The sequence below is a fragment of the Fukomys damarensis genome, unplaced genomic scaffold, assembly GCF_012274545.1.
Source record: "Fukomys damarensis isolate Sample0158 unplaced genomic scaffold, DMR_v1.0_HiC HiC_scaffold_27, whole genome shotgun sequence".
NCBI lineage: Eukaryota > Metazoa > Chordata > Mammalia > Rodentia > Bathyergidae > Fukomys > Fukomys damarensis.
Window position 1 is genome coordinate 16,959,276 of NW_022900939.1, and position 27,871 is coordinate 16,987,146.

The 27,871-nt window shown below is 35.3% G+C and overlaps 1 protein-coding gene and 1 long non-coding RNA gene across 3 annotated transcripts in view; both read right to left on the minus strand.

Annotated features, from left to right (window-relative positions):
- Qser1 (glutamine and serine rich 1) overlaps nt 1-27,871 on the minus strand; it is a 74,816-nt gene that overhangs the window by 6,671 nt on the left and 40,274 nt on the right. Inside the window, exons 5-10 of one of the 2 annotated variants that reach the window (XM_010612650.3) lie at nt 12,521-12,726; nt 10,977-11,093; nt 9,996-10,129; nt 8,625-8,842; nt 2,694-2,831; nt 457-554 (exon numbers count right to left, since the gene is read on the minus strand). In XM_010612650.3, coding sequence (XP_010610952.1) covers nt 457-554; nt 2,694-2,831; nt 8,625-8,842; nt 9,996-10,129; nt 10,977-11,093; nt 12,521-12,726 — 911 coding nt within the window. Of the gene's footprint in view, nt 1-456; nt 555-2,693; nt 2,832-8,624; nt 8,843-9,995; nt 10,130-10,976; nt 11,094-12,520; nt 12,850-27,871 lie in introns of both variants that reach the window. The other variant, XM_010612649.3, reaches the window with a different exon arrangement.
- On the minus strand, nt 19,205-21,170 carry LOC109117669. The gene is made up of 3 exons (XR_002024978.1): nt 21,151-21,170; nt 19,676-19,704; nt 19,205-19,251 (listed from the first exon to the last, which is right to left on the minus strand). It is a non-coding gene; the product is annotated as an uncharacterized LOC109117669 (long non-coding RNA).

Consider the following 27,871-nt stretch of genomic DNA (forward strand, 5'->3'; position numbering starts at 1 on the left):
TAACATCTATAAAAGGCTAATTTTAATTATTGAAAAAAATATAAAAATTTTTACAAAGATTCAAAAGAAAAACATGACAGGTTGAGGTAGGAGGGTCGCCACAAGTCTCAGGCCAGCCTAGGCTACAGAGTAAGTTCAAGGCCAACCCAAACTCCAGAGCAAGATCACACCTTAAAAAGACTTGAATATAGGTAGTTTAACTTTCAGAAATTATTTAGACAAAATTTTATAGAATGAATATCAGAAAAAAATAAATGCTTCAGAAATAAATTTAAATAGCAAATGATTAATGTTTAAAAGGTAAACTAAACAGACACTAACAAAAAACAAATTTTTGTCAAAGAATGACTTGACTTTTATGAATTTTTTTTCTTATCACATTTAGAACTGTGATCACCACTGAGTTTTTTTTCTCCCACCACTAAGTTTCGCTGATAAATCATCTAAAGGAAATACCTTGAATGGCTGATCTAAATGAAGATTCAAAAGAAGTCTTTTTCGATTATCATTCAGCATGCCATCTATTTTTTTCATATGAGGTAAAAGTAGCTCATCTGAAATATAATTTATTTTAAAAGGATAAATTATTAACAAATACTTGGTCAAAATTCAACTTTTTCTCAACATTTTAATGTTGAAAGACATTAAATTAATTGGCTAACGTAAAATTCTGCCCCCGCCAAAAGGTTAACTTGAAAATAGGCTCATAATAGTGAGAAAAAAAAAAAAAAAAAAAAAAGAGGCAGCTTGATAATAGGATGGCTCTGCAAATGTCCTGGGTTTTAGCTAGAATTGAATTAGAATTTGATTTTGTTTTGTTTTGGTAGTATGTACTTTTGATTGAACACAGGGCCTCTTGAATGCTAGGCACATAAGCCCTTGAAGCAGATTTTAACGGAATTAGAACCAATGGAGGGCAGCGACGTGGTGTCCAATTTCTCTAAATCTTACTTACCATCTCAATGGTAATAGTATTACAAAAATATAAACTGGTCTATACCATTTTATAAGACATTGAAGATGCCCAATTCTTTGTTTGTTTTCCTTTGCAGTGTTGGGAATTCAACCCAGGGCCTCAAGCATGCTAGTGACATTCCCAGTCTGGGATAGAGCTAAGTGGCAGAGTACTTGTCTAGCCCGTCCAAGGCCCTGGGTTCATCCTCAGAACTTTTAAAGCAATGCAAAATTAATTGTCAAAAATACATGTCTCTTATTCGAGAAGAGAGTAGAAGTATGACAGAGATTCCTACTTGAAAGTTTGTACTTTCTTTGCTTCTCTAAACTTTTAAGCTTTATGAAAGTACTTTCAAAATGTAAGTTAATTAACTGAATTAAATGCTATAGGTTATTAAACTATTTCTCCATTTATCAACATAATATATGATTTTCTTTAAAATATATAAAAAATTCTCACAGTTGAATAAAATTTTACATATTTTGAAGAAATACAAGCACAGCAACCTGGGAAAGAATGCCCCTTTAAAGGAAGAAAAAGTCCTTAGTGAGGAACAGTTTCTTTGGTTGCTGCCATATACCTTACAGTTTGATTTTATCTTTCTAGTACTAGTTAAATCTTTTCAAATACTTCATTTACATTTCATAAAAACAAGTTTGTTTGCTTTGTGGTCCTGGGGTGAAACCGAGGACATGTGCATACTAGATATAAATAAAACCAGAAGTGACTAGTAGAAAGAGATGTGCATTTCATGATGCAAATAATTTGAGAAAGAAAACACTTGATAGTAAAAAGGGGAAAATATTAATTAGTATAATCCAATGAACACAATTTTTTTTCCAACCCCACACCCATCACCCTACCACCCACATCTCTGTGCTGGGGATTAAACCCAAGGCCATATAGCCTTACTCATGCTAGGCAAGTATTCTACCACTGAGACACACCCACAGCCTCCTATCTTGTTTTAATACTATTTAATTAGAAAATAATTTCTCAGCTGGATGGGGTGGCACGCACCTGTAATTCTAGCACTCTGGGAGGCTGAAGCAAGAGACAAGTTTAAGTCCAGCCTGGACAACACAGAATCAGTGAGAGGCCCTGTGTCAAATTTAAAAACAGGCTGGAGGGGCCTAAGGATATAGCTCAGGGATGCTGCACCTGCCTAGAAAGTGCAAGATCCTAAGTTTGATTCTTGGTACTAGAAAAACAAAAACAATAAATAGCTCCATGAGAAGGTCATAGGTTCAATCTCCAATATTGCCAAGAAGAAGAGGAAGAGGAAGAGGAAGAGGGAGGAGGAGGAGGAGATGACAACAATGATGATACTTTCTCTGCAATTTATTTTTTTACTAAGGATATAAACGTACTATTTTAATTTATATACTCCTATTATCTCATCCATCTTCCCAATTATGGGAAAACAGGATATATTAACATATGGACTTTCTGTGTAATACATTTAGTAAACTACTAATGAGGATGATATAGATTGTAAAAATTAAAAGATAGAAAGGAATACTTACATAATTTCCCCATGAGTAGGAAGCAATAAAAATATATTCAATACGAAGTTGTTCTACTATTCAAACAATGCATAAAAAGATTTGACCATTTTCTAGAAGATACTATGAACATAACTAAAAAATTACAGACATATATCACACAAATTACAAGTAAAAACCCAACAGACAGAATCATTTAAAAAATTTAGAAAGTCCAACTTAGCACATCATACCATTGCTCTTCTCTAAGGCTTGCATAGTGTCTGGGTCCAAGGCAATACTAACAAGCAGTTCCATATAACTCTTGAAAGTTTCTTTCATTGCTCTTGTGTTCAAAAACCGAGTGACAAAAGGAGCTGGAGGATCAAATTCTGGGACAAAGAAAAGATGAAATATTAAAATATCCTTCCCAAGAATTTAAAACACTTTTCTCTATAACAGGAGCCAACAAGCAGGTGAAAGATTGTAAATGCAGTTTCTTCCAATTCAAGGCTTTCTCGTCATCTTTACAAAAACACCTCAAGTGACAGACTGTTTTACATTTCATAATTGCTGGAGAGCTTTTAAAATAGAAAAAAAGAGAATACACTATCAGACTTTTACAGGGATTCCCAGGACTCTACCCCTGACACTAACCCAACGTTGGAAACAAGGTCAGGTAGGAACCAGTTCCTTGCTCAGTCCACCCCATAGACCAACACATGACAACACGTCACGCATGCTGCTCTAGTCCTGATGGTTTCTGTATGTTTATTAGTAAAGAAACCATAGCCATCCAATGTATGAGGAAATATATAAATACCTTTTCTTTTTTACTTCTATACTTCAGTTACAATAGAATTCTACACTAGGACACATTAATATTTTTTTTTTTTTTGGTAGTTCAGGCTGGCCCTAAACTCACTATGTAGCCTAGGCTGGTCTTGAACTCACTGTGATCCTCCTGTCTCAGTCTCCCAAGTACTGGGATTAAAAGCATGCACCACCATGCCTGACATAATACAATTTTTTAATGTAAAAGACCATAAAGGAAACTTCACTTAGATTCAGTACAAGAACTACAAGACCATCTGCCTCATGTTTGACTTGTTTTGCATCCAGTCATCACAGTATTATTGAGCTTTCTACAAGCAGTTCTAAGAGTATGGTCCATAGATTTCTCTCAGTGGTTTCCAATGTTAAGACTTTTCATAATAATACTGAGATGTTATGTATTCTTTTCACTGTGTTGATATCTGCAAAAGTACTAATGGGTAAAACTGCTGGATTTTTACTTAGCATGAATAAAAGCAGTGACAATAATCTATACTTTGTCAGGTCATTACCCATACATTAACGGGAGAAAAAAAGCTAGTTTCACTTAAGAATACTCCTTGATGAAACAACAAAAATTAGTATTTCAAGGGGAGCCATGGTGGTGCACATCTGTAATCCCAGCCCTCGAGAGTGAAGCAGGAGAGTTTGAGGTCAGCCTGAATTACACAGCCAGATCCTGCCTCAAACAAAACAAAATTATTATTTTCATTAAATCTCCACTCTTCAATGTGTTTTAAATATTCTGTATGATAATATGGAAGAAATACAGAAAACATTTCTGATATACACACAATTACCTGAGTTATGAAATAAACTTTTCCCCCTAAAATACCATTTGTATTTGAAAGAATGACAGATATTCTGCTTATTCTGACATGAATATTTGGCAAGTATTTTATTTAAAAGTAATGACGTAAACCTGTTATTTCAAAGAACACAATCAACAATATTTATTGCCAATCATAAAAGCTGATTCCAAATAAAAATTGGGATTCTGGAAAACTTGTATCCCCTACTGTAAAATGGACAGCTTTTCAATACTTAAAGACTTCTAATGAGATCGGTAATGGAATTAATGAACTATATATTCTAAATATAAAGACCTAAAACCATACAATTTTTGAAGAAAATATAGGGATAAATCTTCATTATCTTGGACTTGGCAAGAGAGTCTAATAATGACATTAAAAGCACAAGAAACAAAAGAAAAATAGATAAATTGGAACTATAGAATGGAAGGAAATATTTTAAAATTGTATCTGAGTTTAAAATCTAGAATATATAAAAAAGTCCTACAACTAAACAACAAAAAGACCAACAACCTATCTTCCAAAGATACAAAAATAGTCCAATAAGCACCTGGAAAAATGCTCAAAATTATTAAATGCAAAGTAAAACTACATTGTGATACTACACTTAATAGGATGAAGATACACACACACACACACACACACACACACACACACACACACACACCCCCCAAGATATGTATGTGTGTATGTATGTATTATCTAAGGCTGAAAATATGTATGTATACATGCTAGGATATGGAAAAGAACTTTGTTAGGGATGTAAAATGGTGTAACCACTGTGGAAAATAATTTGATGTTTCCTCAAAAAGCTCAACATTTAATTTCTATATAGTTCAGTAAGTCAGACTCTGTAGTGTATACCCAGAGAACTGAAAAAGAGAACTCATATAAATGTATACCAGTGTTCATTAAACAAATTATTTATAATACCTTTAAACTGGAAACAACCTAAGTGTCCAACAGATGAATGGACAGACAAAATGTGGCATAAACATATAATAAAATATTATTTGGCCATAAAAAACATGGCAATCTGCTACATGCTGCAATATGGATGAATCTTGGAAACATTATGACAAGGCAAAGAAGCCAGATTCAAAGGGCCAAACGATATGAGTCATGTGTATGGGAGAATTCATAGGATAAAAAAGTAGATTGTGGGTTACCAGCAGCAGTCAGCAGGGGAGAATGGAGTTACTGCTTAGCTGCTAGAGTTTCTGTTTGGGAAGATAAAACTTTTTAAAAAGGTAGTAGTGCTAGTTGTACAACAGTGTGGATGTAATTAATGCTACTGAATTGTATACTTACACTTAAAGATGGTTTTAAAATGCCAAACTTTATATCATATATATTTGACCATAACTTTTTTATTTTTATTTTCCCTCATTGAGTTTATTGGTACATTTTAGGGATACAGTACAGTTACATTCATCATTGGGATCTTGTACCTTTACATGATAGATCTTGGTTCTCATTTTTTCCCCTTGTCTCTGCCCTCCCTTTACCCCTCCTCCCCTCCCCCTTTACAAACCCTTCATTTCCATTTTTTTTCATTTTCTCATATTTTTTTCTTTTCCCTTAGAACACAACTTTTTAAAGATGATAGAAATGTACTAATATTTGCAAGAGCTAATATTTTCACATGGCCAATGAATGATGTTTCATGTATGGAAAGAAGATACACCTAAAAGGCAAGGCAAGTAACAGATTTTAGTGTACCTGCATGGGATTTTCAAGAAACTATCAAATGTGAAGTTCTGCATGTCAAATAAAAATATCCATGATTATCAGAAAAGCAATTAAAATACTCACCTTTCCAACTATATACCTATGTGATGCTGAGTATTCTTTTAACCAAAATAAGATAACAAATGAAATGAAGAAACAGATGTAAGATGCTCTGAAACAGTTGGAAAATTGCCAGCATATAAATCTGTTATCAATATTTGCCTTTTTTTGGACAGTGCTAGGACTCAAACTCAAGGCCATGCACATGCTAGGCAAGTGCTCTACTACTGCGCCACATTCCCAGTTGATCTTATTTTGGGACAAAGTTTCACTAAGTTTCCCAGGTTGGTCTTGAACTTGGGATCCTCTGGCCACTGCTACAGTAGGTAGGATTACAGGTGTGCCTACTATGCAGGGCAATTATTGCCTTCTAAAAGTACTATAAATGCTTATCTATTTAGTGACACCTAGTGGTCACTCAATTTATCAGTGGAAGCAAATTTTATCTTTGTCACCTAAGGAAATAAAGTAATTGCTCATTCAGAAACAAGGCAGGACTGCTAGCTGCAAAAATTACATACAACCAGGGCCAGGGATGTAGCTCAGAGTGGCACAGTGCCCAGCAAGCTTGAGGCCCTGAGTTCAATTCCCAGTACCAAAAAAAAAAAAAAATACACACACACACACACACACACACACACAGCAGGCCACGGTGGCACACACTTAATTCCAGTACTCAGGAGGCTGAGGCAGGAATATTTCTGAGAGTTCTAGGCCAGCCAGGGCTACACAGTGAGTCCAAGGCCATTCTGAAATGTAGTGTTATAAAAATCTATTTGTAAATGGTTATTTAGAAGTATACACATGAGAATTTAAAAGGCAAATCAGTGTTTTGAGTGTACTGAAAATAATACATGGTTTTTGTTTTGTTTTGTTGGGACAGGGTCTGGCTATGTAGTTAGAGCTGGTCTTATACTATGTAGCCCAACCTGGCCTCGAACTCCTCCTCCCTCAGCCTCCCAAACACTGAGATTACAGGTGTGTGCCGCCACACCCAGCTACTGTAATAGTACATTTAAAGTATACTTTAGCACTGAAACATTTTAATTAAGGTTCTATTTCTAATCAAATAATCTCTAAGACTCTCTCAAACAGTAATACTGTAATTTGGAAACTGTCCTGGACATCAACCTCAACTGTATCTATCTCCAACAACCCCATTAATTTATCATTCAAGATACAATGAAGACTGGATGCTGAATTTTTCAAATCTGTCCTTCCTTTTCATCCCTGTGCCCCTACTTAGGTTCAGATGCAATATATGCTAAACACTATGTCTGACAATTAAAACAGACATTTCACCACCATGTCCCCCCTTTTAAATCCCACCAGACTCCCTTTTCTTATAGGATCCCAAGCAGTTGTAAGTTTAGTATAATAGATGGCATTCCACCATTCCTTCACCTTTTCCTATCTTCAACATTATCCTTTAGTCTACAAGAAGAGTGGTTGGCAATTTCTCAGTAAAAGGCCAGATGGTAAATATTTAGGTTTTGCTGGCCATGTGGTCTCAGTAACAACTACTTGAATCTGCCATTGTAATGGGAAGGCCACCATACAGAAATAGGTAAATTTCCAAAAAGTACCTGTGGGACTATTTTTCAACAAAACTATCAATATTCCTTATTTAATGACCTGTTTAATGACTGTTAGGACTTACGACTGGGGTGTGCTGTTCAGACTTAGACTCTTTCTTTTTGTACAGTTCTGTACAACTTGTGTACAGAGCCTCAATGACTTTTTTTGGTACAGCACACTATTTATGCGGTACTGTAATTTTATGTTCTGTTATATAGTGCAGTACTGCATGTAAAAGTTATACAAACAAAAGCAGCCATGCTGGAGTTCCCTTGGACCATTTCTCTGGCCTGAATATTGCAATGTACATACTATATACAATTCCCCATTTAGCAACCAATACATTTAACGACCTAGTTGCAGGACCATTACTTGACTGTTAAACGGAATGCCTGTATTTATAAAAACAGGCTGGAGGCCAGGTCTGGCAGGCCAGATTGCCATTTGACAACTAAACTGTTTGCATACATCAACACCAAGCTTTGATGGCTAATGGGATGTGTGCTGTGGACTCTTATGCCCTATATTACCATAATTTCAGTATCTATTGTGGTGTAAGTATCAACAGTTATCACCTACAGAAGTGCTGTCTGGGATCTACAACAGTTTGCAAGAGTGGAAAGGGGTTCAAAGATCAAAAAGTTTGATAATTACTGATCTATTTCATTTCAACCTTCCCATTTCAAAAAGAAGAAAATGAAGACAGAGGGGGCACCTACCTTGGTCATGAGCATACAGTCGGCTAGCAGCACACACAGTAATGTGCATCTTATATATCAGATATACAGTACTACACACATTACTATACTGTATTAATTATAACTTGAACTGCTGTTTCCTAGGTTCATTTATTCTTTTTTCTAGCATAAACTAAGACTCATAAGTTTAGAACTAGCAGATTCTAAGTAGTCATTTGATCTAATCCCCATCCTATCTACTAAAGCAAGACAACTGGCACTAACATGGCTAGGACAATGCTAAGTTCTACCTTTTCTGTTTTACTGCACGTATGGATGAACAGTGCTTCAGTGTGTTACTGTCATGAAAGTACAGCGGAACTTATTAGGTAAATAAATCTGAACAATAAATAAAAGATGCACAGTCAGCACCAGCCACTCAGCCATTCTCCCATGAGAATGTGAAGACTCATTCACTTCAGAGAGAACTCACCCTCGTCCTCGGTACTACTAGACTGAAAATCAGGAGATGACTCAGAATGCGATGATGAAAATTCTTCTTTCCATTTCTTCCGCTTCTTTGGTGGTGGCTCAGCCTTTATTTTTAGCTGTTTAACTTTGGGTTTCATGGCAGGGACTTTTGTACTTGTAGTTTTTGATGATGGAGGATCTGTAGTTTTACTGCTAGTACTTTGTTTGGCCTGAACAGTTCTGCAACGTTCCAAACAAGTTTATTAACACATTTAAATATTATAAAACTAATTTAGAAAAAAAGTGAGACTCACAAGAAAATATTATTTAAATACCTTCATCAATACCTCCAAAATAAAATCCAAGATATATATATATGTATTTTCCTGACATACATTCGTTAACTACTGGCATTCAATACTATTATTAAGGGCCTATTCTCTCTACCCTTACTTTCTCTTTTCATTCCCATCTCCCTTTATGGACTTTTTCCAGAAAAAAAAAGTTGTGTTCAAAATGATCAACGGGTTTAGGGAAATTATGTTCCATAAATTCTTGGTAGCCAACTCTAGCTCTAACTTTCAAAAATTCACAGGCTCTGTTAGTGCCATGTTTTAATGAAGACAGCCCAAAGCATCTGTGCAAGAGGCTCCAAAGATCTGCCCTAAGTGGGTCTAGAGATTTGAGTTGATCAAATTCCATTATAAAAAAATCAGGCAAGCTGTTCCCAACAGGTGGGAATCTTAATTAAACGAGAGCTGCTGGGCACTATGAGAATATATGGGTCACACCCATTTTTCCACACACACAGGTTCAACAGGTAAGTTCAAACTTTGTGCTGCAGACAACAGAATATAATCCATAATGATAACTGTTCTGTGGACTTTGCACAGGCCTCATAACTTTGTCTCAGAAATTATTAGATAAACTTGACAATTTTTGTTTTTTTTGAGACTGGGTCTCACTATGTAGTTGAGACTGACCTGGAACTCACTATGTAGCCCAGGCTGGTCTCGAACTCACAGCAATCCTCCTGCCTCAGCCTCCCGAGTGCTGGGATTACAGGGGTGCGCCACCACGACCAGCCCAACAATTTTTATTATATGAACGAAAAGGCTTTTAGAAGTCTCTTCATGTCACAATTCTTTTTTTTTTTTTTTAATTCTAGGTCAACACCAAAAGGACTCAGGGAAAGCAAAGGGTACCTATCCCACCACAGAAAGTCATAAAATTTAGTCTTTTAAGAGGAATGACTTTCTACAACAGGTACTGACTTTTCAGAACTATATATAATGCAAAAATGAATCTGTCTCTTCAACTGCTGTAATCCTTTGTACAATGACCCTGCCCCAAAAAAGCCAGTAAATATATAATTGTATTACATAACATATACCTGATAGTGTGTGAAGGCTTATTTCTTGGCTTTTTGGAACATACTCTGACATACTCCTTTTTGTTTGCATTTTCAATGAACTTTGCATATATCCTTTTGTATTTGTTCTTCGCATCTCCAAAATATCCTAGGTACTAATGAAAAAAACACCTAAATCACATAGTTGTAAAGCCCATACACAAATATTACTTTGTTGGCTTGACTATCATAGTCATCCTTTGCATTTTCCAAAATATAGCTCTGGCGAGGCTGGTTTCACTCTGAATAAAAATGACCCATTGGGCGGGGGATTTAGCTCAGTGGTTCTGCTGCCTGTTTCATAAGCACAAGGACCTGAGTTCGATCTCCAGTACCAAAAAAAAAAAAAAAAAAAAAAAAAAAAAAAAGATGCCTGGATTATTTCTGACTACAAGCCAGCCCACAATAGTCACACATTGGACAGATGCTCATTTATTCAAAGCTATGGAGCAGCCATGTAAATATAACTTCTGTCATTCTTCTGATAAGTCAAGATATTCCACTGGAAGAATAATCAATATGAGAGTATTTGAACCCATGTGAAATCTTCAGACTAACACTAGTCACTTTTGTTTTTGGTTTTTTTGAGACAAGGTCTCGCTATGGAGTTCAGGCTGGCATTGAACTCACTACATAGCCCAGGCCAGCCTCGAACTCAAGGTGACCCTCTTGCCTCAGCCTTTCAAGTACTGGAATTACAGGCTAACTTTGTTTTTAAAAAATGTGAAGCAACAATACAAAGTCATTAATTTTGAATGGCTGGGAAATTTTTAAAAATTATTTTTATACTTATTTTAAAATGACATTACCAGAGTATCATACTATGTAGTTCAAAATTTATGTGATTTTATATTAGAAATACTCAAAATAAAATGCATTTAAAACTAAATCATTGTTTATTTTCCCCAGGATCACCAACAAAATACTGGAGGGCTAATATTAACAAACAAGCATTTTACTCACACTGTTTGTAGCTGCAAATTCTCTTTGTCCATCTCGAATTTCAGGAACAAATTTCTGTAATAAAGCTTTCTGTACTTTCCAAATAGCTGGGGGTTCCATACCTGTTTTTAAAGCCTCCTGTAATTAGTAAAATTAATTACACTTATAGATAGTATCAATATAGATATATAGAGTTCTCTTAGCTCTGAAAGAAATCTTAAAGACATTCCTAGCTCAAACTTTTATTTCTTATTTGAATTTCTACAATAATATTTTCCCTTGTGGTGTTAGGAATCACACCCAGGGCCTCCACGTGTTCTACCACTCAGCCAAGTCTCTACCCCTTAGCAATAGTCCTGTTTTTTGGTTTTTTTTTTTTTGGTACCGGGGATCAAATTTGGGACCTTGCACTTGCGAGGCTGGCAGCAGAACCACTGAGCTAAATCCCCAGGGCCCCTGTAGCAATAGTTCTTATAAGCTATTCAGTCTATGCTGAGATTCTTCTAGAAATAGAGAGCTCAATAACACAAAGAAGCTCATTATTCCACTTGCATAACTAAACCTATTAGAAAGTTGTCTGCTACTAGTGTCATCATGCATCAGTTTTGCAATTTTATGAGTATGTACTTATTGAAAAAGACCAGAAACTAGCCGGGCGTGGTGATACACGCCTGCAATCCCAGCACTCTGGAGGCTGAGGCAGGAGGATCTCTGGGAGCTTGAGACCAGCTTGGGCTACACAGTGAGTTCCAGGTCAGTCTCAACTACATAGTGAGAACCTGTCTCAAAAAACCAAAACAAAAAAAAAAAAAAAAAAAAAAAAAGGACCAGAAACTAATAGACAACGTATCAGCAATTGTTAATTGTGAATGGAAGGAATATAGATAATTTAAGAGTTATATTCTTCTCAATGCCCACTCCTCTCTGCCCAAATTTAAATACACACACACACACCTTCGCACACATGCACATACTCAACACACTCATGCTTGCCCTCATGCTCTCTTTCCCTCTCTGACAGGGTCTCACTATGTAGTTCAGGCTGTCCTTGAACTCACTATGGAGCTCAGGCTGGCCGCAAACTCATGGCGATCCTCCTGCCTTCACTTTAGAAGTGCTGGAGTTACAGGAGTGTGCCACCACACCCGGTTTTATCTTTTCTTATTCTGTTTATGGCTCTATAATTTGAAATTATAAAATTACATACAATTATACTTTTACATGGTACTCACTGTTAAATTATATCAATAACCATTTTCTCCAAACTCATACTGAGTTGAGAGCCTTGAAAAAAATTAACATTTCAAAAATTTATAACTGTAACTTAGTACTGAATGCAACGGACTAGTTAGAAGTATATAAAAATCACAATAAAGGTAAAATTACTTTTAGTGACATCTTTTTCAAAATACCTGATATCCACTACTTTAATCAAACATAATTTAGGAGAGTGAAAAATATAACTTTTTGTACTGAGACAGATTCATGCTACTAAAGTCACCATGAGGGCTATCAGAGACAGTTCAACTAACTGTGACCTTTGCAGCTGTAAACATTTATATCACCTTAAAAGTCTCTATGTCTTCTATCTTTATCACAAATTCATCACGCTCTCTGTATTGGCCTTCTCCTCCGCTCTCTGTGTTTTCCTCATCTGTAAAACCTTCTATGGCAACAGTGTCCTGTCCTTTTGCCAATTGGTCTGAAGGAAGACTACCAAGTTCGATGGGTTTTGGGGTTTCAGTGGCATTTATATTTTCCATGCTGTTTACTGCAGAGGAAGTAGAGTGGAGAGGTTCTTGCTTAGCTGCACACACAGTGGTGGAAGAAGTCGTAGCAGTACCAGTTGTAATGGCAGATGGGCTAGGAGTTGCCACCTGTAGGGCTTCTGAAACTAAATTAAGTGAATGCAAATCAGTAATACAAATATTTAAACATTTTCATATTTTGAGTTAAATCTGAACAGTTTAAAAAGAAAGACTTGACTATTTCTATAATCAATTGGTTGACTCAATCAAGCCCACAGGAAGAAATTTAAGAAGTTAATTGCTAAGAATCTCAGATGTGAAAACTGAATCTGGATGATAAGACTGTAGTGCAAACCTGCATCTACAGTATGTACCTATCCTTCCTCCCAACTCCACTTTAAGGAGAACAAAGATATTTTTACAAGAACTGAGACATGTAAAGGCCACAGAAGATAAGGGAAGGTCAGCTAACCAAAGCTGTAAAGAACTCTTAGAAGACGAAAGGCCAAAATACCTCTTCCCCATACTCTGAAACAGCTTTAGAAACTACTGGAAAAAAAAAAAAAGGATCATAAAGTAATCCTATGTAAAGTCATATGACAATGAAGTAAATAACTTGGATGAAATGAAAAAATTCCTAGAAAGACAAACTAGAGAGAACTCAGGAAATGAAAAATCTAAATAGGCTAATATCAAATAAAGAAAACAGAAGTAATTTAAAACCAACCTAAAAAGAAAATAAGAGGCCTAAAGGATTTTACTGGTGAATTCTACCAACAATTAAATAGTTAACATCAATTAACATAAACCCTCAAAAAAGAAGAAAAAAAAAACAGGAAGAAACAAATCTCAAATTCTTTAAGGCTAGTATTTTTCTAATACCAATACCAAAATCATACAAAAATATAGGAAAACTACATATAACATTCCTTATGATATAAATACAAAATTCCCCACAAAATATGAACAAATCTGCCAATATATAAAAAGAATCACAAAGGGACTGGGTATGTAGCTCAGTGGTGAAGTGTCTGCAAAGTGCCTGCCTAGTTTCTTTTCATCATCAAAAGAAAAAAAAAATCCTATAACACAAATGAGATGGATGTATTCTAGAAATGTAAAATCAGTCCTTTTCACGATAAAAAGAAAAAATACTCCACTGAGGTATGACACTCGCCTTTAATCCTAGCAGTCACCTGGCTGAGACAGAAGGATCTCTGTAAATTCAAGGCCAGCCTGGTCTACAAAATGAGATCAAGGCCAGCCTGAACTATATAGTGAGACTTTGTCTCAAAAAGACCAAAACTAAAATCACACACAAAAAATTCACCAACTTATAGGATCCTAAGCATTTTCAGGTTTCACATCATAGTTAATGGAGAAAAACTAGATGGTTTTTCCCTAAGAAGGATATTGAAAGTAAAATCACCATAATTTATAAATGGCATAATCTTATATACAAAAAAAATCCTAAGAAAATTTCTAAAAAGCTACTGAAACTAATGAGTTTAGCAAAACTTCAGGGTTATAGGACTAATATTAAAAAAAACCAAATGCATTTCTATACACTTGTAATGAATAAGCCATAATGAAATTAGAAACACAACTTTATTCACAATAGCATGAAAACTAATAAAATATTTAGAAGTAAATTTAAAGAAGTGTAAAGCTCACACTGTGAAAACTATAAAACACTGCTCAAAAAAATTTAAAAGGTCCATAACTAGAAAAACAGGCAATGTTCACAAATCAGAAGATTTAATATTGTCAAGAGGTAGTATTCTACAAACTGATCTAAGATTCAACCCAATAAAATTTCTAGCTGCAGCCCCTAAATTGCACAGTGATCCTAAAATTCATATGGAAACGAGACACAAACTAGCTCTCATCTTGGAAACAGAAGAAAAAGAAGATTCACATTTCCAAATTTCAACTCACTATAAAGCTACTGTAAGTAGCTCATAGTATAGTCACAGACTAGCTGGACAGAAAGTCCCTCTGTAATCTTCCTTTTTGGAGGGTTTATCATTTTACTACTAATAAAATGATTTTCAACAAAAGTATTAAGCCGAGAAAGAACAGTTTTTCCAGCAAGTAGTGCTGGGATAGCCAATAGCTACTTATGACAAAATGAAGTTGGAACTCTACTTCACCATATACTAAATTAACCCAAAGTAAATCACAGATTTAAATGTAAAAGGTAAAAATTATAAAATTCTTAGAGGAAACATAGGTGTAAATCTTTCTGACCCTGGCTGGGTTAGGGTTATGGTTTTAGATATGCCACCAAAATAAAAGGTGCAAAGAAGAAGGAGAAGTAGGAGAGGTAGGGGAAAAGAAAGAAGGGAATGGAATATGAGAGAATGAAAAAATAGAAATAAAGTCTTTGTAGATAGGGAGGGGGGAGAGGTTGAAGAGGGAAGGGGAATGGGGAAAAAATAAGAACCAAGACAGATTATGTAAATGTGCAAATTTCCAAGATGAATGTCATTATATTGTATACCTTAAATGTACCAATAAAATTAACTTTAAAAAACAGATATGCCACCAAAATCATGTGACAAAGAAAAAAAAACACCTAGATTTCATTTAAAAAGTAAACTTCTGTCATAACTGATAATTAAGATAAAAAGATAAGCTAGAGAATGAGAAATGTTTTGAAGTTACATACTTGAGATTCATATCTAGAATATACATAAAACACACACCTTAATAATAAAGACAACCAATTTTTAAAATGAACAAATGATCTGAATAGATATTTGTCCAAAGAAGATGTTAAAAATGACCAATAAACTGGGCACAGTGGTGCACACTGTAATTCCAGCTACTCTGGCTGCTGAAGCAGGAAGATTGCAAAGTCAAGGCTAGCCTGGGTGACTTAGTCTCTGTCTCAAAAAAAAAAGGGGGACTGGAGATGTACCCCTGAGTTCAATCCCTGGTAACACAGGAGAGAGAGAAGGGGTGGGGAAGACCAGTAAGCAAGAGAAAGGCAACTCAATGTTACTAGGCATTGCATAAATGCAAATTAAATCTACTGGGATGGCTTTACTAACACAATGACATGTTTCAGCAGGAATGCAGAGTGATTATAATCCCTATATGTGGGTAATGGGAATATAAAATAGTGTAGCTGCTTCAGAAAATATATTTGGCCATTGTCCATTAAATATCAATACTACATGTTTCAGGAATTCCACCTCTGGATGTGTAAAAGAAAAAAAAATAAACATTTACTCAAAACCTTGTACATAGGTCTGGGGATGTAATTAGCAGTAGTACAGTGCTTGTGTAGTATGAGACCCTGGGTTTTCTTCCTAGTACCACAAAATACAAAAAAGTAAAAATCTATACATGATGTCCATAGCAGAATTATTCAAAATAGCTTAAAAGGTGAAAATAAACCCAGTATCTATTAACTATGAGGGAACACAAAAATATGGGAATAGTGTTAAGGGAATAAAAAGCAATTAAATACTGATAAATGATACAACATAAACCCTGAAAACATTATGCTAAAGAAGTCACATTATGCTAAATTAAAAAGTCACCTATGATTCTCTGTACATGAAAAATGTCCAAAACAAGCAAATCTATAGAAAAACAAAGTAGATTAGTTATTGCCAATGGCTGGGTGTGGACCCAGGGAATGACTGCTACTGGGTACACAGCTTTTTGGCAGATCATAAAAATGTTCCAAAAATTGCTTGTGCTTTGGTTGTAACAATTCTATGAAACTATTCAGTATACATCAAATGGGTAGAAGTTATTGTATGTGAATTACAGTTCAATAAAGCTGTTTAAAAACACACTGACGCATGCCTGTAATCCCAGCACTTGGGAGGCTGAAACAGGAGGATGAAAAATTCAAGCCCAGCCTGGGCTACACAGCAATATCTTATCTCAAAAAAGCACACAAACAAACAACAACAAAAACTCCACTTTGAAGACCAGAGCTGGTGGGAGAATCCTGGGTTGAAAAAAGACAATATAGAGTTCCAGTGGTGATTCAGAATAATACTGTAACTCTCCAAACATTTGGGATTCAAACTTTCACAGATACGAAAGGACCTTGCATTATAGCACTCATAGATGCAAACAAATTGTAGAAGTAGTAGCTCACGTGTCTGATGGACACTGTCACAGTTGTGCTGTTGTGTACTTACAGTATAGTGTGATACAGTATTTGTGTCAAGGGTGCATAAGACTCATTTTGTCAAACTAATGAATTAGTCTGACTTAGGAACGTTCTCCCAGAATGTTCATAAGTCAACTTACCATACTGATGAACTAAAATAATAATAATATATACAATACATAACAATAGTGAAAATAGGAAGACCAATGATTCCTTATCTAGACAGCACAAGGGCATTTGATCACATGTTAAAATATACAACCAGTTTCCTGAAAAAACATGAACTCTACCTGCCTAGGGTGATGGAAGAGCTCAGAGAGAACTAAAGCAGAACTGAGAAACACCAAAACACATCCAAAAAAGCAGTCTATGCTACACAACAAGAGCAAAGCCCTTGCCTTTGTTTCCATCCAGCTTTCCTGTTCTTGTACCAAATTAAAACAGCCCTCATCCATTCTGATCCAGGGAAAAGGCTAATTGGGAAAATACAGATGAGTAATCAAGTCAGTATAACTGTATCCTAATGTAAAAATACTGGAGCTACACAGCAATACTTTTCTGTCACAAAAATGCCTATACAAATGGAAAACTGATTTCATGACAGGATTCTAAATATTAGATATTTCTAACACTGCAATAAATACTGATATAAATTAACATCTTTTCAAATTTTAATGTGAAAGAAAGCTTTCTGTTAGATGGACGTAGTACATAAAATTATTTCTATATGCATATCCATGGGTAACTATTACAACGGGTTTTGCAATCAATTTTATTTCTATCCTTCATTTTTAGTGATAAAAAATTGAGAAACTTCGTATAGACTGGTGAATAAATGAATAAGTGATTCTATTATAGTAATGTCTCTGAATTTTGCAAATACCGTAATCTGAGTTACACTGCAAAGCAAATAATAGATATCTATGAACAAAAACAGATACTGCCAACTCTAGACCCAAGAAAAAGCTGTTAAAATTATAAAGCACATGTATTAGTCAGATGCAAAAAAAGAAAAGCTATGACCGCAAAGAGAAGCTATAAGGGGTAAATACGTAGTAAATTTAAACAAGAGCTGAGTATTTAAACACTACTAATGACATCTTGTTGAGTATTAGAAAAAACAAGACAAAGTATGCAGTAACATTTAAGTGAGGAAAATGTTAAATGGGAGTTTCAGTGTTTGAAATTTCTAATCAAAAGAAAGAAACAGATTTTGAGAAGCTGAGAATGCATATTGTAACTATGACTCGAACTAAAATATTTCACTAAAATTGCAGGGAACAGGGAAGCAGGTAAAGACTGAAATTAATAAAACAAGACTGACCGTGTATTGCTGAATTTTCCCCTGGTGCCGGGGATCAAACCCAGGGCCTTGGGCAAGCTAAGTAAGAGTCCTACCACTGAGCTACATGCCTAGCCCCTAGTGATAATTACTGAAACTAAGCAATGCATGAATTGGTTTTATTATGCCAATCTCTACATTTTCTCGTATGTTTGAAATTTTCTATTAATAAAAAGTGGGCTGGGAATATAACTCGGTGGCAGAGTAGTGCTAGGCATGCCCAAGGCCCTGGGTTTGATCCCCAACATCATATAAACATACACAAAAGTTATGCCAAAAAAATTATCCCCCAGTACTGGGCATCAAACACAACCTTACACACGCTAGGAAAGCACACTACCACTAAGCCAAACTGACACCTTAAAAAAAATTTTTTTAAAGATGTATAACTTCCAAATTTGGAGAGGGAAACTATACTGATACTGTATAATGAGCTCTGTATGAAGTTTTAAAACCAGTGTCTACAGATGCATATACTAGTGATAAAATTATAAAAGAAAAACAAAGGAAGTAATTACTCTCCAAATCAGTAGTTAGTACTAGAGGTTATGAGTTGGATTTAGATTAATGCACTAGTTTTATATTTTCTTACTTTCCAATGAATGGAATTTACTGTCATATATTTTTTTCTTTGTCCCACATTCTGGCCATGTCTCATTGGTTTCAGTTTGTCATTTCAGTTTTGGCTTCCTAGAATAACTTCAAGAATTATTTAGAAGGGTGAGTTTTTCTTTGTTTCGTTTCTTTTGTTGTTTTCCTCCTATTAGACGATTAAATTACAGCATTGTGGTCAGGGAATATGGCTTGATTAATGTATGTTCACAGTTTTTTTTTTAGTTTATTTAAAAATATTTTACCTCCAGAAAATCATTATAGAGAAATATTATTTTAGAGCCTATACTCTTGTAGGTCTGGGAATTGAACCCAGGGCTTTCTAGGTACCATATCAGGCAAGTGCTCCACCTCTGAACCACATGCCCAGCTACATGTTCAAATTTCTACAAGTTTTACTTTTCCTTACCTATGTTATATTTCCATGTGTGTTGTATTTCGTAAGAAAATAATGTTCTGAAAGAAAACACAGATGTGAGCAGGCATGGTGTCACATGCATGTAATCTCAGCACTCTGGGAGGCTGAGGCAGGAGAGTCTGAAACCAGCCTGAGCAACTACATAAGACTCTCTCTCAAAATAAAAATATTTTAAAAGGCTAGGGAATTGTAGCTTAATTATGAAAGCCCTGGGTTCAATGCCCAGCCCTGGAAAAACAGAACAAAATCCAGAGATATAGAAAATATATCTAAAAATTACTAACCCCAAAATTAGTATGGCAATGTTAGAGAAATCATTAAATGGAAAAAAGGAGACTTTATTACAGTAAAAGGAAATTTAACCGCAGTAAAATTTTATGCACCTAATTACAAGAGTTCAAAATATAGGAAAGTAAGCAGCATTAGAAAAACAATGTAACAAAGTGAGAAATTTTAACACACCTTGCTCAGGAATCAACAGATCAAGCAATCTAAAAACAAATAAGGATAGAGAGGATTTAAAAAATTTTTATTATAAAATTTTAAACACACACAAAATCAAGAAAACAAGTCCTCATGTACTATATAACCCAACCTTAACAACCACATACATGTTGATATACTTATCTTACCCGCCCATCACTTTTATATTTGTTAGGGTATTTTAAAGAAAATTTCAGACATGTCAAGTTTCCTTCCAAATTTACATAATATATGTAGATAGTCTTATATACCCTAACATCATTTATTACATAAAATCAAAAACTAAAAAATACAGAGGATTTAAACAGTATTATCAAATGAAGTATATCTGTATGCTACTCATGGAATATTTATAAAAATTGAACATCTATTAAGATATTGACAAAATTCCTATAAATGTTTAAATGTGAACATATTCCTTGAACAAAACAGGGCCGTAATTTAATTTTTAAAAATAACAGCTGAGCATGGTGCTGGGCCTGTAATCCCAGCACTTGGGAGCTACAGGATTACCATGAGTCTGAGGTCAGCGTGGCTAGTGAGTTCAAGGCCAGTCTGAACTACAAAGCAAGACCCTGTCTCAACAAATAAATAGCCATTTACCCTGATCAATCTGTACAACCTGGGTTAAAAGGAATGATCAATACTGAAATGGCAATTCATTTAAGAATGACAAAGAGAAAAACTAAATTGAAACCAGTAGGATATAGCCCCAATGTGGTGAAAAACTAAAAGCAGGCACAGTGATTCACACCAATTCTTTTTTTTTTTTTGGTCCCGGGGATTGAACCTTGCACTTGCGAGGCAGGTGGTGGAAGCACTGAGCTAAATCCCCAGCCAATGCACACCTATTGTAATCTTCGCTACTTTGGAGGTAGAGCCAGGGGGACTGTAAATTCAAGAATAGCCTGGGTAATTTATTGGGCCATTGTCTCAAAATAAAAACCAGAAAGAACTGAGATCATCACTCAGTGGTAGACAGCCTGCCTACCAAGATTGAAGCTTTGGTTTCAAATCAAAGAACTGAAAACAAAACAAAAATTAAAAGCTTAATGTCATTCACAGATAGAAAATACAAAAATAAACTAAAGCTCAACAAGTCAAAAAGGGAACAGTAAATTAAATTCAAGGAAAACCAGAGATAAAGAGGATAAAAGAAGAAATTAAGAAAAAGGAAAAAAATAGCAAAAAAAAAAAAATCCGGTTTCTTGGAAAAAACCACTTAAAAGTCAATAAACTTTTCACAGGCTAGTAAGGAAAAAGATGCAAAAAATCATTACAAGCAAGAAAGACTATCTAAATACAGAAACAGAAGAGACTAAAAACGTCAAGGAACAGTAAGTACAATTACATAACAACAAAATTTTAAATCTAAATAAAACCAACAATTTTTCTAGAAATTTTTTTTTTTTTTTGGTTTTGAGACAGGGTCTCACTATGTAGTTGAGACTGACCTGGAACTCGCTATGTAGACCAGGCTGGTCTCGAACTCACAGCGATTCTCCTGCCACAGCCTCCTGAGTGCTGGGATTACAGGCATGAGCCACCACACCCAGCAAAATTCATTTTTCTTAAATTGACTCAAGTAGACGAAGACACCTTAGGAAAAAAATGAGAAAGATGAGCAGCTAGATATATTGTTATATTCTATCAAATCTCCATTATGCACAGTAAACTTTTTAATTTGGAAGACTGATGTAACCCTGAATACAGAAGTAAACAGGATACTAATTAATACTAATTTTGTTTATGGGTCTAAATGTAAAAACTCTCATATAAAATATTAAAAACTTAAATTTTGCAATGGATTGAAATCATCATCATGACCAAGGACAGTTAGTAGAAAAAATTTTAAAAGTCTATATTAGGAAACCAAATAATAAAAAGCATCACAATAATAGATTAATGTGAAGGAAAAAACCATTCATCAGAAAAGCTCAAAAAGGTAACTAAAAAATCCAGTATTCATTGATGTTAAGAACCTTAAAACATAAGAAAATTTCTTTAAATTAAGAAATATAGCACACCAAAAATATAGGCCACCATGCTTGGATAGGAAATCACATTTTAAAACCAACTAAAAGGAGCAAGACCCAGTGGCAGAGCCCAGAACTCTGGGTGTCTGAGGGAGGAGGACTGAAAGTTTAAGCCCAGCCTGGGCACCTCAGCAACTTGACAAGACTCCGTCTCAAAATAAAAAATACAAAAACGTAGCTCAGTGTAAAGGCAATGGGTTCAATCTCCAGTACTGGAAAACCAAACCAAACAATTACAGACAGCTAAATTAGGTAGAAATATTATAGGCAGTCAGATAGGGCTGGGCCCTTGACAGAGTCAGTGCAAAAGATGAAACACATTACAACCATGGACTGAGATGCATCTGGGGGAGACTAGGCCTCAACATAAAGATGAAATGACCAGACATGCATATCTTCCAAAGAACAAGATAAATGCTAACCCCTGGCCTAATGAAGTCTAGACAGGCATCAGTCACCTGGTGGGTGACCAACACCTTGGGACCCATCATTTCCTAAAAAAGTCTTTGTTTTGTACCTGCACATTTGTTACTTGACTTGTTCCCTCACTGGATCACTGTTACCTAAGCAGTTATACTTGCAACCTGATTGGTTGTTCATAGCTTTTTACCCACATTGTACTCATACGGTTTTGGCTCTACAAAACTTCCCCTGCAAAATGGGATCCTCGGCTACCCATTCAGGACCACTCCTGCCTCTCAGGAGCTATCCTCTCAATAAATATTTCCTAGTCTTAACCTCCATTGTTCCTAAAATTAATTCTTTGATTTTAGAGACAACAGACATCTAACAGGTTGGAAGTTATAGTATTTCCCTTTTACTACATTTGGAGATCCGGATATCACTTCCTATATCAAAACCAAACCAAACCATCAAAAACTAAAGAGCTTGAGGTATAGCTCTGTGCTAAGATTGTTTGCTTAACATGAGTCATACTCAGGGTTTGATCCCCAGCATTGCCAACAACAACAACAAAAAAAAAAAAAAAGGGGAAGGAAAAAAAGGAAAGGAAAGCACACACAAACACTAAAATTAAAATATATGACTTCGATGGGAGAAAAAGTGATGCAATACTAAAGAGATCTGATTAAATATAAAAAATATTTCACAAGTAGTAGAATAAACAAAGATGTCAATTCTGCCTTTAATTTGGGAATTAAAAAAACTTTATTGGTACATTTTTATTTTATTTTATTTTTTGGTTTCTTGAGACAGGGTCTCACTTTGTAGTGAAGGCTGACTTCAAACTCATGGAAATTCCCCTGCTTCAGCCTCCTGAATGCTGGGACCACACGCATGTGCCACCTCGCCCAGCATAATTTGGGAATTTATTGGTGTTTTTTTTTTTCTCATTGAGTTTAATGGTACATTTTAGGTATACAGTACAGTTACATTCATTATTGGGATCTTGTACCTTTACATGACAGGTCTTGGTTCTTATTTTTTCCCCTTGTCCCTGCCTAATTTGGGAATTTAATGTAATCACAATCCAAAATGTTGAAGGGCTCCTATAGGCCCAAGACAAGATGACTATCAGAAATAATGATTATAATTGATAACACTGAATTTTTTCAGAAATTTACGAAAGGCTTCTTTCAGAAATTCATGAAACCAACCAAAATGGAGTAAGTACACTAGGAGATATTACTGACCAATGATTACAAATTACAAATTTGGACAAAATATAAAATGCAATGACCTCAAAACTTTGAAAAGTTAATAAAAATAGACTGGAGAGAGAAGCCCAAACTGAAATAACAGTCTTTTTATGGAGATATATCTTGGATCTCTTTCTTTGGTTACCTCACATTGACTGGATGTTGGCCCTAAGCAGAACTGCACAGTGCAGAAACAACAAAAACTCTATGAAAGACCCCATCTTTCTGGCCAGAGGAGAGGGGAAAGAAGGCCTGTGCAAAGCAAAGAGTGTGAGCAGAAAGTTCTGTTTCTTCTTTTTTTCTTTCTCTCCCAGCCTTGCCCAGACAGAAGCCTGAGCCACAGAGGGGCAATCAGTGGCAATGAACCAGGTATCTAAATCCTAACAGAACACCTGTCTTTTTGGGTCCCTTAGGCATTAAGAGGGTAAGAGGAATCCCTGTTCTTTCTTTTTCTCTCACTGTACTACCTTGCCCCAAGGACGGTCCTAGCTGCACAAACTGTATCAAAACATGTGCTAAATCTCCAAGAAAAATAGCAGCTTTCCAGCTAAAGGAAAGGAAACCCTGGGATCCAGACAGTGTGGGAAAATCCCGGGGAAAAGAGACTTGAAGAAGGGGATGCTTTAGTTCTATGCATGAACCTACACAAATCCTGGTTTCTGCCTAAATTATATTTGTATGGGATATCCCAAAGTAGCACAATAAAGGCTCTGAGATCTGAACTATATAGCACAGGCTACTACTCATCCATGTTCCAGACTAACTGCCAGGGCAAAATCAAATCAGCAAGGCAAAGGCTTTGAAAATGGAATTGTCCCTGGAATCAACTCACTGAAGGTGAGAGAGAATTTGTGGTCTGACTGCCTGCTAAAATGACACTATCCAGTGAAAAAATTCACTTAATAAGCTCAATGGCAGAATGGAGAAGGCCAAAGAGTCAGTGAACTTGGGAGACATTATTTCCACAGAAATACTTCAATCTGAAGAACAGAAAGAAAGAAAAAAAAAAAAGATTTAGTGAACAGAATTTCATCCATAGAAAAGCATCAAATATTACACATGTTTTACTGGAGCAGCATAAGGATAAATTGGGGCAAAAAAAATATATGTGAAGAAATTTTGTGCTTCCTCCCAAAAAAGCTTCCCAAACTTGTAGAAAGTCATACATTTATAGATTCAAGAAGCTTAGTGAACTTCAGAGAAAATAAAATATAATCAGATATATTACAATTAATTGTTCAAAACCAAAAGAAGGGGCAGGGGGCGTAGCTCAGTGGCATCGTGCCTGCCTGGTAAGTGCAAGGTCCTGAGTTTGATCCCCAGTACCACAGGTAAAAACAAAAGCAAACAAACAAACAAACACACAAAAAATAAATAAATGAAAAAGAATGTTCTTTGGGATGAAGGGAAATGATATCAGAATGATAGGAGAATGGTATCTGTTAGACAGGGAATGATATCTATTAGAAAAGGAGTACAACAGGCCTGGGGGTTTGGCTCAGTGGTTCCACTCGCTGCCTGCCTCACAAATGCAAGGACCCAAGTTCAATCCCCGTACCAAAGGGGAAAAAAAAGGTTCAACAGAAAAGATACATGTCTTGTTAAGTGTAATAGACTATTTTTCCTTTTAAGTTACTTTTATATATTATAATTATATGTATGACTGTTAACAGCAAAAATTACTATATCAATTTTTAATCTGTCAATTTAATATATAGGATTTATACATCAGAAGGGGAAAGGTAAAGGAAATTATCATTAGGCTTCTGTATTTTGTTTGAAATGGTAAAAATATTAACTCAGTAGATTATGAAAAGTTAGGCCTGTGTATTGTAATATGTAAGTTAACCACTAAAAACACAATATAAAGAAATAACAACCCCAAAACAGATGAATAATAAATACTAAAAAGAAAGAAGAAACAAAGGAATGAAAATCAAAAGAGAAAGAATATAAAATGGAAAATCTAAATCTATATTAGTAAATGGTTAAAGCATATGAATTGAAAAAGATCGTCAGATTGGATTTCACAAAAAGGGACAAAATAGATCTATACACTATCTAGAAAATACCCATGTTAAATACAATGTCATAGATCAGCTAAAGTTAAATAATGGAGATGGTAAACACAAACCAAAGGAAACCTGGAGCAGCTATGCTGACATCAGAGTAAACACTAGTACAGGGGTTATTACCAGAGATAAAGTACACTACATACTGGTAAAACCATCAACTAATCAAGGCTTAATCCTAAATCTGGGTACAATTAAAAATGGAGCTCAAACTACAAGAAGCAATTATTATAATGTGTGAAAAGAGTAAGACATATCCATAAAATACACTTGGGCGATTTCAACATTCCTCTCTCAATTATTAAAATATTAAATCAACAGATAATCAGCAAGGTGAACAATACTAACAGTCAACTTACTCTAACAGGTATTTATAAGAACAATTTATACAACAGAACACACATTTTTTTTCATACAGAGTCTATTAGTTCACACTAGCCTCAAATTCATGGTAATCCTCCTGCCTCAGCTCCCAAGTGCTGGGATTACACCACCACTGGGCTAAAAGACAGACTTATTTCTCCCAAATATCAAAAATGTCCACACTTACAGCTCTTACTAAACATCATCTATGAAGGCACGGCCTTCAAAGATAGAAGACTTCCCTTATCTCCAGAGGGCTTCACTGTCTACACAAAATCCTGCAAAATACACACACACATATGTATGTGTGTATCACAAGAGCTATGTGCAAATCCCCAGGATTTAAGGTCAATATGTAAAACTCAACTCCCCCCCAAATATTTTTTTGGGGGTACCGAGGATTGAACTCAGGACCTTGTGCAAGGTAGGCGGCATGACCACTGAGCTAAATCTCCAGCTCAACTATGTTTATAATTTACTAATGTACAATTGATATTTGGAATTTAAAAAAATATAATTCACAAAAACACCAAATAGGAATAAATCTAACAAAGCATGTGTAAGACCTATATGCCAAGCAATACGAGACAAATGAAAAAAAAAAATCAAATGGAAAGAGTGTTCCATTAATATACTGTTAACAGTTCAGTTCTACAAACTGCTAAAGCCTCAATAAAATCATCCCAGCAAGCAATGTATTCACATTATGTAGCTTAAAAGGTGCACTTGTTTTGCAAAAATGAACACTCAAAATCCTTTCTAATAGCGCTTTTGAAGTATACAATTAATTACGTCAACCAGTTACCCTATGGTATTATAGAATACTACAATGTACTTCTCTTATCCAACTATGCTCCTAGCAGGCTTTTTTCCCTTGGTAGATAATGATTGAGGAATTGAAAATTACGTGGAAAAAAGAACTAATATAGTTAAAACAATTGCAATTTTGAAAAATAATCTTTGAGGGTTCACGCTGCACTATTTTAACACTCTATAGTTACAGTATTAAGACAATACAGTATTGGTGAAAGCACAAACACATGTAACAATGGAAGGGAAATGAGAGTTCAGAAAAATTCCAAATATTCCAACTGATTTCTGACATAGATAAAAAGGTAATCAATGGAGAAAAGAGAGCCTTTTCAATAAATGATGCAGGAAAAGTTGGGACTTCATATACAAAACCTTAGCTTCAACCCATGCCTCAGATTTGTGGGGGGTGGGTAACCCAGAGGTACTCTACCACTAAGCTATATCCTCAATTTTATATTTTGAGACACAGTCTTACTCAGTTGCCCAGGCTGGCCTCAAAGTTGTGAACCTTTTGCATCATCCTTCTGAATAGTTGGGATTACAGGTGTGTCTCACTGTGCCCAGCTTAGTGCCTCAGATCTTATTACTACATCAATGAGGTTCAGAACAAGTCACCTCCTTCATCCACTGTAAGACAGTGGGAGACCAGATGTAGCAAAAAAATTGTTTTGTGAAAACTGCAGACACAAGAAAAGCTCTGAAAGTTGCCCCTTGAGAAATTTACATACTACAATATGTAAGTACAATATGTATGGTCTCTGTACCAGGAAGAAAGGAAAAAACCAGAAATGTATCTCAGTGGTGGAGCCCTTAGCAGGTCCCTGGTTTCAATCCCAACACACACACACACACACACACACACACACACACACACCCCACACACGGTAAAGAAAAGGATGGCCATATTACCAGATACTCTTAATTTAAAGACTTAAAACTGCATAGGAAATCTTACAATAAAACCCCCAAAAAACAACAAAAAACAGGTATGGTGGTATAAATCTATAATTTCAGTACTCAGGAAGCTAAGGAAGGAAGATGATGAATTAATTTAGGTCAGCCTGAACTATATAGAGAGATACTGACTTTAAAAAAATCCAATAAACAAATAAATAAAAATTTTAAAAGTGCATTTAAGATACTTTTCTCTTGGTCTTTTTGCATATTCTATTTGGCAAACAATGGTATTTAAATCTGTAAATACTTGTAAATTCTTCTGTTTGTTTTTTGGCC